Source organism: Perognathus longimembris, chromosome 26 (assembly GCF_023159225.1).
Source record: "Perognathus longimembris pacificus isolate PPM17 chromosome 26, ASM2315922v1, whole genome shotgun sequence".
Taxonomy (NCBI): Eukaryota; Metazoa; Chordata; class Mammalia; order Rodentia; family Heteromyidae; genus Perognathus; species Perognathus longimembris.
In genome coordinates, this window is record NC_063186.1 from 7,825,770 (window position 1) to 7,842,705 (window position 16,936).

Sequence of the window (16,936 nt, forward strand, 5' to 3'; positions counted from 1 at the left end):
AGGGCGCGGGGTCTTGCCATGCGGCCGGAGGTGTAGCTGCCGCGTGAGTTCTCTCGTGCAGCGGCGGCGGCGGCGGCGCGCTGCGGCTCCGGGCATCAATCATGTCTGCTGCTGTGGCCGCTCGCAAGCGGGGGAAGCCGGGCTCCGGGGCCGGGTCTGGACCCGGGGCCGGGGCCGGCAAGCGGCGGAGGAAGGTGAGCGTGGGGCGGCCGGGGACCGCAGCCGGGCCTGGGCGCGCCGGGCCTCGCTAGCCGGGAGGCCGCCGCTTCCCGGCCCCTTCCCGGCGGGTCCGATCCCGGACTCGGGGAATCCGGACGATCACAGCCCTCGGCGGGGGGGGGGGTGCCTGGGTCGGGCGGGGGAGGGAGTCGGTTCCGGGGTGGCCGTGGAAAGGGAATCCCCGTGTCGCCCCCAGGCTGACCCCGCGGGGGTGGCGAGGGACCGGCGCAAGGCCAAGGGCGGCGGCCGCATGAACGAAGAGATCTCCAGCGACTCGGAGACCGACAGGTGAGCGCACGGGGAAACCGAGGCCCGGGGTGCGAGGGAGGCTCGGGCGAGCCCGGGCCAGGCCTCCCCCCCCCCTTTTTTTTTCTTCTCCTTAATTCTGCAGCCGGGGCTGGCTTTGCATTCCCGGGCTCCCTGCCTCAACTTCCCCAATGCCGGGATGGTAAGCCGCCACCACCACGTCCTTGGGTTGTTGTTTGAGACACGGCCTCTGCTGTGTTATCCTGAGCGGCCCGGGGAGACCTGGAGAGAAGTGACCTGCCCCACGTCAGGTCCCTAAGACAGCTGGACGCGTGGGGGGACGTGCCGTTGTCCCCCCGAGTCCTCCCTCCGCCCGCTCACACGCTGGGCTCTGGCTTTGCTCTACTACTGGGAGCAGAGGTGGACAGGCATGTTGAGAGGAGATGTGTTGCACACCTGTGATCCCAGTGGCGAGAGGTGCCCGGTGAACCCCTTTCACTCCCTTCCTTCCTCCTGGCCTATAGCTTGGCTCCCAAGAGGACCCCGGAGGAGGAAGAGGAGGAGGAGTTGGAAGAGACCCCGCAGGAGAAGAAGCTGCGCTTGGCCAAACTCTACCTTGAACAGCTCAAGCAGCAGGGTGAGTCCCGGCCAGTCACGGGGTGGGGGGGGTGGGGGGGCTGGGGGCCCGCTTGCTGCCCCTGCCGTAGTCCCCAACCACCTGACAGGTGACCCACATGTTTCCCTCCGGTGGCTTCCGGGGCTACTGTTCCTGGCTGCTCGTGGCAGGTACCCTGGGGTGTTATAATGTGACAGGCCAGATCTGCACCGGGCTCAATCTGATAAGACGGGGTGTGGGGGGGTCAGGTGCCCGTAGCTCGTGCTTCTCAGGAGGCTGAGTTCTGAGGATCCTGTTTTGACACCAGCCCAAACCCCCAAAGACTCTTGTTTGCAGCTAACCAGCAAAAAGCCGGAGTGGAGCGATGGCTCAAGCGGTGTAGGTGGGGTGGGGAGGGACGGGGAGCCCCTCGGCCCTGGCTGACATAGACTTGGGGTGTCCTGCACAGAGGAGGAGAAGGCCGAGGCCCGGGAGTTTGAGGAGGACCAGGTGGCAGGGCGTCTGAAGGAGGACGTGGTGAGTGTGGAGGGAAGGGTGGGGTGTGTTGGGGGAGGTTGTGGGGGGCTGGTCCTGCTCCCCCGAACCTCACTTCTCCTCTCTCCATGCAGCTTGAGCAGAGGGGAAGGCTGCAGAAGTGCGTGGCGCGGGAGGTAAGGGGGGAAGAGCCCTTTGTGTGGGGTTAGAGGGAGATGGTGGTTCCCGCCTCTGTGGGTGGGCAGACCGGCCAGCAAGGGCACGGGCGGTGGGGTCTTTGCCCTGGAACACAGGAAACACATGAGCAGATCGGGTTGAGTTTTGTCTGTCTGTCTCGCGGCCTGGTACGAGGACTTGAACTCAGGACCTGTAGCCGGGATGACAGACATGGACCACCGACCGGCTCCTAGCAGGGCCTAAGGGTCCTATCCTTCCAGCGTCCTGCTTTCCTTGTTGTGGCCGGCGTGGGTAGGGAAGGAGGGTGCTGGGAAGGGGGGGGGGTGCCTTCGTTGCTCCCCAGCAGCAGTGACCTATCCTTGCCCTGTCCAGATCGAGCCCCCAGATCCTGCCAGCATTCGCGTGTTACGAGGCCACCAGCTCCCCATTACCTGCTTGGTCATCACCCCCGACGACTCCGCCATTTTCTCTGCTGCCAAAGACTGCACCATCATTAAGTGTGCGTGAGAGTTTGGTGGGGGGGGTGCGTGGCGGGGGGGGGGGCTGCCTGGAGAGGGTTGTTTCTGAGCAGAGGGGACTGAACTGTGAGGAGGGGAGCATGTAGAGGCAGATCTGCTACCCAAAGAGCCGTGGTGGCTCACGCCTGTCATCCTAGCCACTCAGGAGGCTGAGATTGGAGGATCACGGTTCGAAGCCAGCCCGGGCGGGAAAGTCCCCGTGAGGCTCTGATCTCCAGTGAACCCCCAGAACATCTCTCGCTCTCTCTCCTCTGGGTGACAGGGAGCGTGGAGAGTGGACGGAAGCTGCACGTGATCCCTCGAGCCCAGAAGGGCGCAGAGGGGCAGCCTCCCGGGCACAAAAGCCACGTCCTGTGCTTGGCCATCTCCTCCGATGGCAAGTACCTGGTAAGGCCGCGTTGGCCCTGGTTGGGGGGGGGGCCCCCGGGGGGTGTGGGGCCTGTGGCCATTCGGTCTTCACCCCCACAGGCATCCGGGGACCGCAGCAAACTCATCCTCATTTGGGAGGCGCAGAGCTGTCGCCACCTGTACACGTTCACGGGGCACCGGGACGCCGTGTCCGTAAGCAGCTGGGCCAGGCGGGGGTCCCCCATTCTCCGGGGTAGTGAGGGGTTTTTGTGAGTGATGGGTGGTGGTGGTGGTGGTGGTGGTGGTGGTGACGGGGCTTGAACTCGAGGCCTGGGCGCTGTTGTCCCTGAGCCTTTTTAAAAGGTAGCGCTCTGTCACTTTGATCCACGCCGCCACTTCTGGTTTTTCCTGGTGTGTTCATTGGAGATCAGAGCCTCACGGACTCCCCCCCACCCCCCCCCGCCCCAGCCCCCCGACCCAGGCTGGCTTCGAACCTTGATCCTCAGATCTCAGCCTCCTGAGTAGCTAGGATGACAGGCACTGAAAGTCCTTTTTGTGACTATTGAAAGATACTAGAAATAAGGACGGACGGATGGAGGGACAGCCGGCCTGACCTCTTGTGTCACCCCTCCCGCGTCCCCGGCCCCCCCCCCACCCGTCTTCCCGCTCCCGCAGGGGCTGGCCTTCCGCAGGGGCACCCACCAGCTCTACAGCACGTCCCACGACCGCTCGGTGAAGGTGTGGAACGTGGCCGAGAACTCCTACGTGGAGACGCTGTGCGTGGGGGGGCCGGGGTGGTGGGGGTGGACGGGCGGGCAGGAGGGGTGGGGCTGGGCATCGTGATCTCCCCTCTCCCCGTCCTCCCCGCCATCCAGCTTCGGGCACCAGGACGCCGTGGCCGCGCTGGACGCCCTGAGCCGGGATTGCTGCGTGACGGCCGGCGGCCGGGACGGCACGGTGCGCGTGTGGAAGATCCCCGAGGAGTCGCAGCTCGTCTTCTACGGCCACCAGTAAGGAGGGCCCCCCCCCCGTGGGGGAGGGGGAGGGGGGGCCGATCGTGATGGGGAGGGGGGGCCCGATCGTGATGGGGGCAGGGAGGTCCTGGGGTGGGGTGTGTGTGCGTGCGCGCAGGGCCACCCCTCCCCCCTCACGGCCTCCCCTCCCCCAGGGGCTCCATCGACTGCGTGCATCTGATCAACGAGGAGCACATGGTGTCGGGCGCGGATGACGGGTGAGAGGGGCCGGCTTTGGGGGCTTCTGGGTCTTGAACTCGCCGACGAGTGTGTCATCCCCCCCCCCCCAAGTGGGGAGCTTGCGGTGGGCCGATGGTCGCTGATCGATCGCCCCCCCCCTCCCTCCCCGCCCCCCCCCCCCAGCTCTGTGGCACTGTGGGGCCTCTCCAAGAAGCGGCCGCTCGCCCTGCAGCGGGAGGCCCACGGGCTGCGTGGGGAGCCCGGCCTGGAGCAGCCCTTCTGGGTGTCTTCAGTGACTGCGCTCCTCAACACGGACCTGGTGGCCACAGGTGGGCTGCCCCGCGGGGGAGGGGGGGCCGGGGGGGAGGGGAACCGTCCTGGGGGGCGGGATCTTGCTCACCCGTCTTCCTGCGGGGGGGCCCCCCCGCCCCCCCAGGCTCCCACGACTCCCGTGTGCGGCTCTGGCAGTGCGCTGAAGGCTTCCGGCGGCTCGACCTCGTGTGTGACATCCCGCTGGTGAGCGGGGCTTGGTGGAGCCCCCCCCCACCCCAGAAGCCCTGGAACCCCCAAAGCCCTTGGATGGCGGGTTGATGATGCTGGGGATTGGGGTGCTGTGGGGTATCTCACCCCATCCCTTCTACATCCCCCCCCCCCCCCCCAGGTCGGCTTTATCAACAGCCTCAAGTTCTCCAGCTCCGGGGACTTCTTAGTGGCTGGAGTGGGCCAGGAGCACAGGTTTGGGACTCCTGGTTTTCTGGTGTTTTCATTGGAGATGAGAGTCTCACGGGGGTCTTTTCCGCCCCGGGCTGGCTTTGAACCGTGATCCTCAGATCGCAGCCTCCCGAGGAGCCGGGGTGACCGGCGGGAGCCACCAGCTGCCGCCTCAGCCGCCCCGTTCGTTCGTCTCCTGCAGGCTCGGCCGATGGTGGCGAATCAAAGAAGCCCGGAACTCAGTGTGCATCATCCCTCTGCGTAGGGCCCCCGCCCCCCCCGCGCCCCCCGCCGCCGGCTCCTGACGCCCTGCGCCCCCTTAGTTCAGCCCAGGCCCCGCCCCACCGTTTGTATTAAAAGCCTCCCATTTTGAGGCCTTGTCTCTCGTGAAGCTTCTGGAAGGGAGGAAGTGGCCTGTACCTCGAGTTGCCAGGGGCCAGGGAAGGGCAGCCCACTCCTCTAGATTTTCAGCCCTCCGCTGGCCCTCGGTCTCCTCCAGAAGAAACTTGGGGTGACCCCCTCAGCTGGCTCCGCCCGGCTTCCTGTCCCACGGGAGCCACGGCCCTGGGTGTGGAGATGAGACTGACCACAGCTGAGCTCCCCCTGTTCCCCACCCCGGGAGCTGACCACCGGCTCGGCCGGCACTCCTGACGTGGGTGGAGCCCCCACAGAGGGGGGGGTGCAGGCGGGGGGGGGCGGTGGACCGAGGCCCTTGCCTCATGGTGGAATGATGAGCGCGCGCGCATGGGTGTGTGTGTGTGTACTAAGGCTGGCGCTCTACCACTTGAGCCACAGCACCCCTTCCTGTTTTGGGTTTTTTTTTTTTGCTGGTTAATTGGAGAGAAGAGGCTCACAGACTTTCCTGCCCAGGCTGGATTGGAACCGTAATCCTCAGATCTTAAACTCCTGAATAGGATTATGGGCGGGAGCCACAGGTGCCAGTCGGGCTCGTTTTTTTTTAAGGGAAATCTCTTAGCCCATTGGGCCTAACATCTGAGCCTCTCGGGACGGGTGGACCCCTTGCTCTGCGTGTCACATTCCCACACGTACGTTCAGTGTACCCAGATCAACCTTCTCCTCTGGCACTCTTTAATTGACGTAGTTCCTCCTGTTTCTACGCACTGACACAGACAGCAATCACCATCGTTCACCCTTTCCATCAGCTCTTTCCTCCCATCCGAGGATTTGTGGTACCAGGGCTGGGGCTTGAACTTTAAGATCAGGTGCTGTTTTCAACGCTGTTGCGTTACCACTTGAGCCTCACAGACTTACCTGCCTGGGCTGGATTCGAACTGCAATCCTCAGCTCTCGGCCTCCTGAGTCAGCTAGGAGGACAGGTGCGAGCTATCGTGCCCAGCTGATATTGCCGGTTCAGCCAATTGAGTTTAGAGTTGGAATTACTCGTGTGAAGATGAGGGAGAACCTGCCAAACATCCATTTGGCTACCGTGGTGTGTGTATACACACATACACACGCATGTATTCGGTGTCCTGTGTGCACTTTGGAGCACACGAAGAGATTCTAGAAGTTACCGTCTGTTCATCACAGCTTAGAGACCTGGAGATAATGCTGGCGGGTCACTGAAATGGATCTCTCCCCCATTTGGGGCAGATTGGGACTCCCTGCCCTGCCTCAGTCTCCCCAGATGGGGCAGTTCCAGGAAGGAGCGAATGGATACTTTAAGAAACAGCCATTTCACGTGCGGCTTTCTGGCGGTTAACTGGAGACCTGAATCTCAATGGGCTTTCCTGCCCAGGCTGGCTTTGAACTGCCAGGGGGCCGGGAACCCTCCTCATCACCTCCCACTGGATGTGTGGACAGTTCAGACAGCTGCTGACTCCTCTCCGACAGCTTGTGCCTTGGCCCCGCCTCTTCCTCTCTGATCCACCACTCACAGCTCAGTCCCAGTTCTCATGTGTTTTAAGCTCCTCTCTTCATTCCCCACCCCTACCTTGTCCATTGTCTGCCCATGTGGTCGCTGTCCAGTTCTTAGTGCTGAACTCCATCTCTACAGAGCCCAGTTGCTTCTTGCTAACCTCCACCCCCTGCCGGGACCAGGGGCACAAGAGTCAAGACAGCCCCCCCTCCCCCCCAAGGAATGGGGGAAGGGTCTTTAGAAATCTCTAGTGAAGTGGGGCTGAAAATATGGCCTAGTGGTAAAGTGCTCGCCTCATATACATGAGGCCCTGGGTTCAAGCCAGAAGTGACGCTGTGGCTCAAGTGGCAGAGTGCTGGCCTTGAGCAAAAAGAAGCCAGAGACAGTGCCCAGGCCCTGAGTTCAAGCTCCAGGACTGGGGTGGGGGTGGGGGTGGGGGAAGCAAGTCTCCAGGGAAGCAATCTGGCTCAATATTACATGATCAAATCCATCCATCCATTCAGTGAGCATTTCATTTTCTTTGCTGGTGGTGGGACTCAAACTCTGGGCCTGGGTGCTGTCCCTGAGCCCTTCAGCTCAAGGCTAGTGCTCTATCACTTGAATCACATCATCACTTTCTGTTTTCTGGTGGATAATTGGAGATAAGAGTCTCATGGACTTTCCTGCCCAGGCTGGCTTTGAACCACCATCCTCAGATCTCAGCCTCCTCAGTAGCTAGGGTGACAGGCGTGAACCTAGCATCACTGAGCATTTCTTAGAGTATTGGCTGTGTGTAGCATTTAACATCTAGGGACAGAAATGAGGAAAATTAGATCTGGAGGTTTGGCTCAAGTGGGAAAGTGCCAACCATGAGCAAAACAGTTTAAGGGATAAGCTGGGCACTAGTGGCTCATGCCTCCAATCCTAGCTGTTCAGGCGGCTGAGACCTGAGAATTGCAGTTCAGAGTCAGGGTAGAAAAGTCCATGAGACTCTTCTCTCCAATTAATCACAGAAAAAGCCAGAAATGGTGCTGTGGCTCAAAGTAGTACAGCAGTAGCCTTGAGCAAAAGGAGCTCAGGGACAGCGCCCAGGCCCTGAGTTCTAGCCCCATAATGGACAAAACAAAGCAAAAAGCTGAGACCATGGTTTAGTCGCAGAGTGCTCGCCTAGCATGCAGGAAACCCTGGGTTTGATTCCTCAGCACCACATAGACAGAAAAAGCCAGAAGCAGCTCTGGCTCAAGTGGTAGAGTGCTAACCTTGAGCAAAGGAAACTCAGGGACAGTGCCCAGGCCCTGAGTTCAAGCCAAGGACTGCAAAAACAAACAAGAAACAACTAAGGGACAAGCTGGGCGTCCGTGGCTCACGCCTGTAATCCTAACTACACAGGAGGCTGAGATCTGAGGATCGTAGTTCAAAGTCAGCTCAGAAGTGGCGCTGTGGCTCAAGTGGTAGAGTGCTAACCTCTGAAGAGCTCAGGGACAGTGCCCAGAGTTCAAGCCCCACAACTGACAACAGCAACAAAAAAAACGAAGGGACAATGTCCAGTCCTTGAGGTCAAGCCCCAGTGCTATTACTACTACTACTAATCACCCGTGCAAAAAGCCTGCAGGCATGGTTTAGCAGTAAAGGACCACCTACCAATCATGAGGCCTTGAGTTCAAATACCATCAATGTTAGGGTGGGGAAAAAAAAGGATATACTTTCTCATCAGTAATATAGACTAATGATTTCCTTTAATAGTAATTTGTGTAATTATGTAATTGTTTAAGGTATACAGGCACTGAAAATCACCAAATCAATTCCCCTTTTTCCATCAAAAGCTATTCCCAGTGCCTGGCTGTCTTTGGGCTGAGACTTGAGGAGCCTTGGCTTTCAAGATAGATCTTGGCCCATTTGTGGTAGAAAAGAATGGGTGATCGTCCTTATTTTTTCCTCCCCTTGGAAGGGGCTTCACTGTTGGGAGCCGTCTTGTTGTCTATGTCATAGTTGTTCTTATGACGTCACGGGTCTCCTTGCTCTGCTCTTTCTGCCCTTTGCCATGACTGCAGGAACAGAGACCTGAGGGGATTTGAACCATCTACACCCATTCCACGTGTGACCAATGGTAAGAGAGAGGCAGACCTGGCAGCTTTCTGGAGACAGAGCAAGGGGAGCTTCTGACATCTGAAGCATTCGGGAAGCCATGGGAGCTGGGGAATGTGATGAAGATGGACAACGGCCTCACCCTTACTTCCCCTCTCCCTACTGATTCTAGGGGGAGGATCAGCTTGAAGATGTTAATAAACCCACTGAAGATGAAGATACAAAGGAGCCTCCTCAGACGGAGGAGTCAACTGGTCTACCTCCCATACCGGAAGCCTCAGAGGAGGAGCTGAAGGTAGGAGGAACCATCACTTGGGGCCCTGGGGTTTGTGTCTGGGAATCTCTTGCATGGTCCTGAGCTTAACAGCAGAAATAAACTCCATTATGCTTCTTTTTTTGTTTCTATTTGGTGGCAGTCCTGGGGGCTCGAACTCAGAGCCTGGGCACTGTCCCTGCGCTTTTTGTGTTCAAGGATAGAACTCTACCGCGTGAGCCACAGCTTCATTTCCAACTTTTTTGCCGGTCCATTGGAGATAAGAGTCAGGTGGACTTTCTCCATCCCCTCCGATCTCCGCCTCCTGAGTAGCTAGGATGACAGGCGTGAGCCACCAATGTGTGACTTGAATGCCTTTTTTTGGTCTCTTGCAAGTATCCAGACAAGCAGGAAGAAAAGGCACCGGTGGTAAAGATCCAGGCTTGGTGGCGGGGAGCCCTGGTGCGCCGGACGCTGCTCCACGCGGCCCTCAGGGCTTGGATTATCCAGAGCTGGTGGCGGACGGTGCTGCAGAAACTGATGGGGAAGAGGCGGCGGGCGATCCTGAGGACGTTCTCCCGGGAGGAGTGGGCCGCGGTCAAGCTGCAGTCCTGGGCCCGCATGTGCCACGTCCGCCGGCGCTATTGCCAGCTGCTGCAGGCCGTCCGTGTCATCCAGGCCTACTGGCGGTGCCACCACGCCTGCGCGGCTCGCGGTGTCATCAGGGGTCACTACCGCATCTCCGCCAGCCAGCTGCAACTGGAGCTGGAGATCCTGCTGGGCTCGGGGCCTTGTGTTGTGTCGGAGTGTATTCCCCTCCCCATAAAGTAGTGAAAGGGGGGCCTTTGCAGACTGGTGTTTGACAAGCTTCACGAGGGGCCGGGTACTAGCTCTGAGGACAAGGCAAGGCTGCCATCCTGTCTCCTTCCCTATTGGGGGAGAAATCCTCCTCTGCTGCCCCTCTTCCGGTTCCTTTCTTCCTCCTCACTTCCCTTCCCTCTTCCTCCTCTTCTTTTTTTTTCTCAGTCCTGGGGCTTGAACTCAGGGCCTGGGCGCTGTCCCTGAGCCTCTTTTTGCTCAAGGCTAGCGCTCTACCACTTTGAGCCACAGCGCCACTTTCTGGTTTTCTGGTGGTTTCATTGTCTGGTGGTCTCATGGACTTTCCTGCCTGGGCTGGCTTTGAACCAGGGTCCTCAGATCTCAAGCCTTTTGAGCAGCTAGGATGACAGGTGTGAGCCACCAGTGCCTGGCTTCCGGTATAAACGTCCTTGTGTGACTTTCAAGAGATGCCATACAAGCTAGGAGTGAGGCTGAGATCTGAGGATCTCAGTTCGAAACCAGCCTGAGCAGGAAAGTCTATGATACACTTGTTTCTAATTAACCATCAAAAAGACAGAAATGGCACTGCACTGCTGGCTCAAAGTGGTAGAGCGCTAGCCTTGAGCAAAGGAAGCTCAGAGACAGTGCACAGGCCCTGAGTTCAAGCCCCAGGACTCACACACACACACACACACACACACACTACAAATGGAGTGAATAGCAGACAGGACACTCAAAGAGTACATTAAGCTGGGCTCTAGTGGCTCACGCCTGTAATCCTAGCTACTCAGGAGGCTGAGATCAGAGGGTTATGGTTCAAAGCCAGCCCAGGCAGGCAGGAAAGTCCACAAAACTCTTATCTCCAATGAACCACCAGAAAACCGGAAGTGGGGCTGTGAATCCAAGTGGTAGATCCCTAGCCTTGAGCGGAAAAAACTAAGCAACAGCACCCAGGCCCCGAGTGCAAGATCTACCACCAGCACAAATAAATAAAAATATAAAAATCTGTACAAAAATGGAAAAGAAACATTCCCGTGTTGCTATGATATGGTGGGTATCATTTACATAATCACAAACCCCCCCAAAGCCCCCCACAAATCAAAGAGAATAACAAGCACTAATGAATACAGATTTCTCTGAAATTTATTGTTATAACCAAGGTTTTTTTTTCCCTATAAAAATAGGAAATTTCCATAAAAATCTACATCCTATCTCTGATGACATCAACATAGAAAGCTACTGGAAGCAATGGGCAGAGAAAAGGAAATTTGGCTAAAGATTTTGTGTCTTTTTTTTTTTTTGCCGCAGTCCTGGGCCTTGAACTCAGGGCCTGGGCGCTGTCCCTGGCTTCTTTTTGCTCAAGGCTAGCACTCTGCCACTTGAGCCACAGCCCCACTTCTGGCCATTTTCTGTATATGTGGTGCTGGGGAATCGAACCCAGGGCTTCGTGTAGAGGAGGCAGGCACTCTTGCCACTAGGCCATTTTACATCCCATCAAAGTCTGAGCCAGGTGTCCCAATGCCTACCTGTAATCCCATCCCGTCACACTCGGAAGCTGTGTCGGGCTGGGCTCCCGCCTGTCATCCTAGCTACTCAGGAGGCTGAGATCTGAGGATCACGGTTCAAAGCCAGCCTGGGACAGGAATCAGGAGGAGACTCAGGAACCACCTAAAAGCCAGAATTGGAGGCGTGGCTCAAAGGCTAGAGTGCCTTGAGTCCCAGGCCAGCCTGGTTCCTACATCATAAGTGTTTTTGTGATGTCACCACTCTCTGCCCTGCCCACTCTTCCCATGGAAGTGGCGGCCGGAAGAGCACAGACCGGAGGGTGATGTGACCATCTAGGCTCTAACTATGGGTAATTTGGTTCCATACTAACCTACGAGGGCTTGGCTACCCATCCCCAAGTCCTGAGTGTCCAGTGCTTTATAAAATTGTCTGAGAAGCCGGGCGCCATTGGCTCACGCCTGTTATCCTAGCTACTGAGGAGGCTGAGATCTGAGGATGGAGGTTCAAAGCCAGCCTGGGTAGGAAAATCTGTGAGATTTTTTAAAAAATCTTTTTTTGCCAGGTCTTTGGGCTTGAACTCAGGGCCTAGGCGCTGTCCCTGAGCTTCTTTTGCTCAAGGCTAGCGCTCTACCACTTGAGTCACAGCGCCACTTCTGGCTTTTTCTGTGTATGTGGCGCTGAGGAATCGATCCCAGGGCTTCGTGCGTGCTAGGCAAGCACTCTACCACTAAGCCCACTGTGAGACTATCTCCAGTGAGCCACCAGGAAACAAAAAATGGCGCTCTGGCTCAAAGTCATAGAGCCTTGGGCAAAAAAAAAGCTCAGGGACAGCGCCCAGGTCCCAAGTTCAGGCCCCACAACTGACCAAAAAAACAAATCTCTGAGAAGGTAAAGTTTCCCCTAGTAGCTGGGGGAGAGAAGCCCCCCCCCCCATTCTAGAAGAGGCCAGAAAGGTGTCTCATGCTACCTCGTAGCTAGTGCTAGGCTGAGTACTCTTATCCCCTCCTGTGATTTTCTTTTTCCCTCCCTGAACTTGAAGTGCTGAAGAACGGGTAGAACTCAACCATCCTAGAGTCTAGGTGGCTCAAACCAGGTGTCCCAGCTCCTCAGGAGGCTGAGATCTGAGGGTCACCGTTCACCCCACAGACAGATGAAACTGTGAGGATCTTTTCTCCAATTAACGAGCAAAAACAAAAAGTGGAGTTGTGGCTCAAGTGGTAGAGCACCGGCCTTGTGCGAAAAAAGCGAGAGAGTAAAGTCCTTAGTTCAAGACACACACACACACACTGAAGTAATGAAGGCTGGTTCTAAAACATGTCTTCGTGTGTTTGCATCAATGTATGTGTTTCCTGGAGAACTGTGGTGTGGTTTTTGTGCCACTACTGGGGGCTTGAACTCAGAGCCTGGGCGCTGTCCCTTCGTTTTCCTTTGCTCAAGACCGGCGCTCTACCACTTCATCCACAGCTCCATCCCCACTTTGGGGTGGTTCGTTTGGACAATGGGAGTCTCAGGGACTTTCCTACCTGGGGGTTGGGAATATGGCCTAGTGGTAGAGCGCTCACCTCGTATACATGAAGCCCTGGGTTCGATTCCCCAGCACCACATATACAGCTAAAAGCCAGAAGTGGCGCTGTGGCTCAAGTGGCAGAGTGCTAGCCTTGAGCAGAAAGAAGCCAGGGACGGTGCTCAGGCCCTGAGTTCAAGGCCCGGCACTGGCAACCAAAACAAAACAAAAAAACAAGAAAGGGGAGATCAAGGATTGGGGCAGACCCCACCCCGAATTTCCCGTGTCCTCAGCATCCCAATGTCTTTCTCCCACAAGCCGGAGCCCCCCCGGAGAAGAACACCCTGACGCAAGACTCGGCGGCCGTGCTGCTTCAGGCCTGGTGGCGGGGCACCTTGGTCCGGCGCGCCTTGCTGCACGCAGCCCTCAGAGCGTGGGTCATCCAGTCCTGGTGGCGGCTGATCCTGGCCAAGACGCTGGCCAGGAGGCGGAGGACGGAGCTGGAGGTCTACACGCGGAGGGAATGGGCGACCGTGAAGCTGCAGTCCTTGGTGCGGATGTGGCGGGTGCGCCAGCGGTACTGCCGGCTGCGGAACGCCGTCCGCATCATTCAGGTGTACTGGCGCTGGCATAATTGCCACAGCCGGGGCTTTATTCAAGGCAACTATGAAATCAAAGGCAACCGCTTGAGTATTCAATTGCAGATCTCTCTGGGTGCCCAGGCTTGCAAAGTTCAGCAATGCATAGCCCTTCCAATAAAAGAATAATCCAGGTCTGCTACCTAGCCCTCTCTCTCTCTCTCTCTCTCTCTCTCTCTCTCTCTCTCTCTCTCTCTCTCTCTCTCTCTGTGTCTGGCTGGAGCGCTTGAACTCGGGTCTCTGAGCTCTTCAGCTCAAGGCTGGCGCTCTACCACTTGAGCCACAGCGCTGCTTCCAGTTTTCTGGTGGTTCACTGGAAATAAGAGTCTCATAGAGGGCCTGGGAATATGGCCTAGTGGGAGAGCGCTCGCCTCGTGTGCATGAAGCCCTGGGTTCGATTCCTCAGCACCACATACACAGATAAAAGCCAGAAGCGGCGCTGTGGCTCAAGTGGCAGAGCGCTAGCCTTGAGCAAAAAGACGCTCGGGGACAGCGCTCAGGCCCGGAGTTCAAGCCCCAGGACTGGCAACAAAAACCAAACAAATAGAGTCTCATAGACTTTCCTGCCCGGGCTGGCTTTGAACTGCGATCCTCAGATCTCAGCCTCCTGAGTAGCTAGGAGGACGGGCGTGGGCCACGGGCGCCCGGCTGAGACCCTCACCTGCCATGGGGCCCCCCCTGGAAAGTGCTAGAAGTGGGGGCTCTGGTGGTAGAGCATCGGCCTTGATACCCGGGGACAGCGGGGGCTCCGGGCTTTGAGTTCGAGCCCCGGGCCTGGCGCACACACACACACACGCACACACACACACGAGACCAGCATGGACCTTTACTGGGGGGACACAGCGGGGGCCCCCCCCTCGCGCGGCCGCCTTCAGTGGTTGACGATCTCGATGTGGAACTGCAGGTGCGTGGCGGTGATGACGCAGTGGGCGCGCAGGGAGGCGCAGGCGCGGCAGTTGTGGCAGCGCCAGTGGCCGCGGATGACGCCGATGGCGTCGAGCACCTGGCGGTAGCGCCAGTGCACGCGCCACATGCGCACCAGCGACTGCAGCGTCACCACGGCGCGCTCCCGGCGTGCGTAGCGCACCAGCGCCTCCCGCCGCCGCCGCTCGCGCGCGCGCGCAGCCGCGCCCGCCGCCACCAGCGCTGCACCACCCACGCGCGCAGCGCCGCGTGCAGCAGCGCCCGCCGCACCAGCGTGCCCCGCCACCACGCCTGGATCCGCGTGGCCGCCCGCCGCCGGGCCGTCTGCAACGGAGAAGCTTCCCGTGGGCGCGGGCGGGGGCGGGGGGGGGCGGGGGGGGGGGGGGGGGCGGGGGCGGGGGGGGGCGGGGGAGGAAACCCAGGGGGCACCTCAGATCCCGAGTTCAAATCCAGTTACACACGCGTGCACACACACAGGGCAAATGGGGGTGTAGATCCCGAGTTCAAATCCAGTTACACACGTGCGCACGCGCACACACACACACAGGGCAAATGGGGGTGTAGATCCCGAGTTCAAGTCCAGTTACACACACATGCACACACACACAGGGCAAATGGGGGTGTAGATCCCGAGTTCAAGTCCAGTTACACACGCGCGCACACACACACAGGGCAAATGGGGGTGTAGATCCCAAGTTCAAGTCCAGTTACACACGTGCACACACACACACAGGGCAAATGGGGGAGGAAGGAAATCCAAGGGGCACCTTGTAGATCCCAAGTTCAAGTCCAGTTACACACGTGCACACACACACAGGGCAAATGGGGGAGGAAGGAAATCCAAGGGGCACCTCGTAGATCCCGAGTTCAAGTCCAGTTACACACGTGCACACACACACACAGGGCAAATGGGGGAGGAAGGAAATCCAAGGGGCACCTTGTAGATCCCGAGTTCAAGTCCAAACACACACACACACACACACACACACACTACTGTAATCCCACACTGGCACGTTGAACTGAAACCCCTGAAACCCCAGTTCTTGGCCCCATTCTGCCATTGGACTGGTTAACCAGAGATCAGGCTCAGGTTTGTCTGCCCGGGCTGGCTTTGAACCGTGATCCTCAGATCTCAGCCTCCTGAGTAGCTAGGATGACAGGCGTGAGCCACCGGTGCCCGTGCTGAGCACCTGTGTGTGCTGTGTATTACCCGCGTGGAACTGCGCTCACCTTTGATTCCTTCATCTTCTGTACGGGCTGCGGTGCTGGGTCTCCTTTTCTATCACCATGGTGTATAATTAAAATGCAAGCGTTCTTGGTCTGTCGTTGCAATGAAACAGGAAGGGCGTGGATGAGGGGGGACGGTCCGTTCTGTGTATGGTTCTGTACAAAGGCACGTCATGCTTTTGCCTTGCCGCCTCCCCCCACCCCAGACCGATGGTGAAGTTCAGGGGTGCCACCCAGCCCCCCTCTTCCCACCCCCCCCCAGATCGCCTGGTCCATCCAGGTATCTCTTACGCAAAATAGAACACTCATGGCCTGTTTCTAGATGGTTCATTACTCCTGCTTTCTTTGCTTCCCCAAACCTTGCATGAGACTAGTATAAGTGAAGGGAAAACTATGAATTCATAATATCATTGTGACATGGGGGATTAGGGTTTTTTTTTTTTTTTTGGTGGGGTGTGTATGTGTGTATGTGTGCCAGTCCTGGGATTTGAACTCAGGGCCTGGGCCTAGCATTCTATCACTTGAGCCACAGCTCTACTTCTGGAATTTTGCTCATTAATTGGAGATAAGAGTCTTATAGTCTTTCCTGTCCTGGCTGGTTTCAAACCAGGATCCTCAGATCTCAGCCTCCTGAGTAGCTAGGATGACAGGCGTGGAGCTTGGCAGAAAGGGTAATTTACGGTGTGTGTGTGTGTGTGTGTAAATGTCCCATCCACGAGCCAGATACTGCCAGCAAAGCAGCTGCAGGTAAGTCAATATTTTCTGATCTTTCTCTTAGAAGACAAGGCCCCACACAAAATCAGAGATTAGAGCCAGGCTCTGGTGACTCACACCTGAGAGCTGAGGATGGCGGTTCAAAGCCAGCCTGGGCAAGAAAGTCCACGAGACGCTTATCTCCAATGAACCACCAGGAAAAAAACAAACAAACCCATTAGTGGCGCTGTGGCTCAAGTGGTAGAGCGCTTGCCTTGAGCAGAAAAACTCAGGGACAGAGAGAGCCCAGGCCCTGAGTTCAAGCTCCAGGACTGAAACAGACACCCCCAAAGTAAGAGGCCTGCTCTCGGGACTGGGCCATGGCGTGCTTGTCTGTGTCTATAATGTAGGACGCCTGGGAACGCAGTTTCATGCTTTGGACTGCGGTCAGGCCAAGCAAGGCTGAGGTGCCGAGAGAGTGGTGGTTGTTGGTGGTGGTGGGGTGGTAAGTAGTGGCGGTGTGTGTGGTGTGGGGGGAGGGGGGTATATAGGGGGAGTGACCTCAGCGTCTGGGACTCCCCCACGGCCTGAAGGAGGCGGGGTCAGGGAGGTTCCAGATGTGTCCCCAGGTGTGCTGCTCACCTGGATCCCGCAGGTGTTGGACTAACGGGGGGGGGGGGGGGGGGGGGACACAGAAGGGGGTCTACCTGGAGCTTCGCGAGGAGAAAAGGGGCCGTTTTCCAGGACGGGCCTAACACACACTTCTGCCCCTCATAGAAGAGGACAGACAGGACTGACATTTCTTTTTAATTTAGTCAGTCCTGGGGGATTGAACTCAGGGCCTGGGCAGTGTCCCTGGCTTCTTTTTTGCTCAAGGCTAGCACTCTGCCACTTGAGCCACAGCGCCACTTCTGGCCGTTTTCTGTATAT

The 16,936-nt window shown here is 57.8% G+C and overlaps 4 protein-coding genes across 4 annotated transcripts; 3 read left to right on the forward strand and 1 right to left on the reverse strand.

Moving 5' to 3' along the window:
• The first annotated feature begins 72 nt into the window (after positions 1-72).
• Positions 73-4,875, forward strand: Rrp9 (ribosomal RNA processing 9, U3 small nucleolar RNA binding protein). Its single transcript, XM_048335022.1, has 15 exons — positions 73-194; positions 416-507; positions 990-1,102; positions 1,530-1,597; positions 1,690-1,731; positions 2,105-2,231; positions 2,513-2,637; positions 2,719-2,811; positions 3,274-3,374; positions 3,474-3,608; positions 3,767-3,829; positions 3,975-4,120; positions 4,228-4,307; positions 4,453-4,526; positions 4,705-4,875. The coding sequence occupies exons 1-15, from the start codon at positions 102-104 to the stop codon at positions 4,805-4,807; spliced, it is 1,455 nt and encodes a 484-aa protein (XP_048190979.1). The 5' UTR covers positions 73-101; the 3' UTR covers positions 4,808-4,875.
• Positions 4,876-7,470: 2,595 nt separating this feature from the next.
• LOC125342347 (IQ domain-containing protein F1-like) lies at positions 7,471-9,526 on the forward strand. The gene is made up of 3 exons (XM_048334469.1): positions 7,471-7,491; positions 8,627-8,737; positions 9,092-9,526. The coding sequence occupies exons 1-3, from the start codon at positions 7,471-7,473 to the stop codon at positions 9,524-9,526; spliced, it is 567 nt and encodes a 188-aa protein (XP_048190426.1).
• A 1,839-nt stretch (positions 9,527-11,365) lies between these two features.
• LOC125342348 (IQ domain-containing protein F5-like) lies at positions 11,366-13,291 on the forward strand. Its single transcript, XM_048334470.1, has 2 exons — positions 11,366-11,369; positions 12,843-13,291. The coding sequence occupies exons 1-2, from the start codon at positions 11,366-11,368 to the stop codon at positions 13,289-13,291; spliced, it is 453 nt and encodes a 150-aa protein (XP_048190427.1).
• A 742-nt stretch (positions 13,292-14,033) lies between these two features.
• Iqcf2 (IQ motif containing F2) lies at positions 14,034-16,439 on the reverse strand. The gene is given in 3 exon segments (XM_048334471.1): positions 14,034-14,285; positions 14,288-14,410; positions 16,350-16,439. Coding segments are annotated over 3 exon segments (465 nt in total).
• Positions 16,440-16,936: the final 497 nt, after the last annotated feature.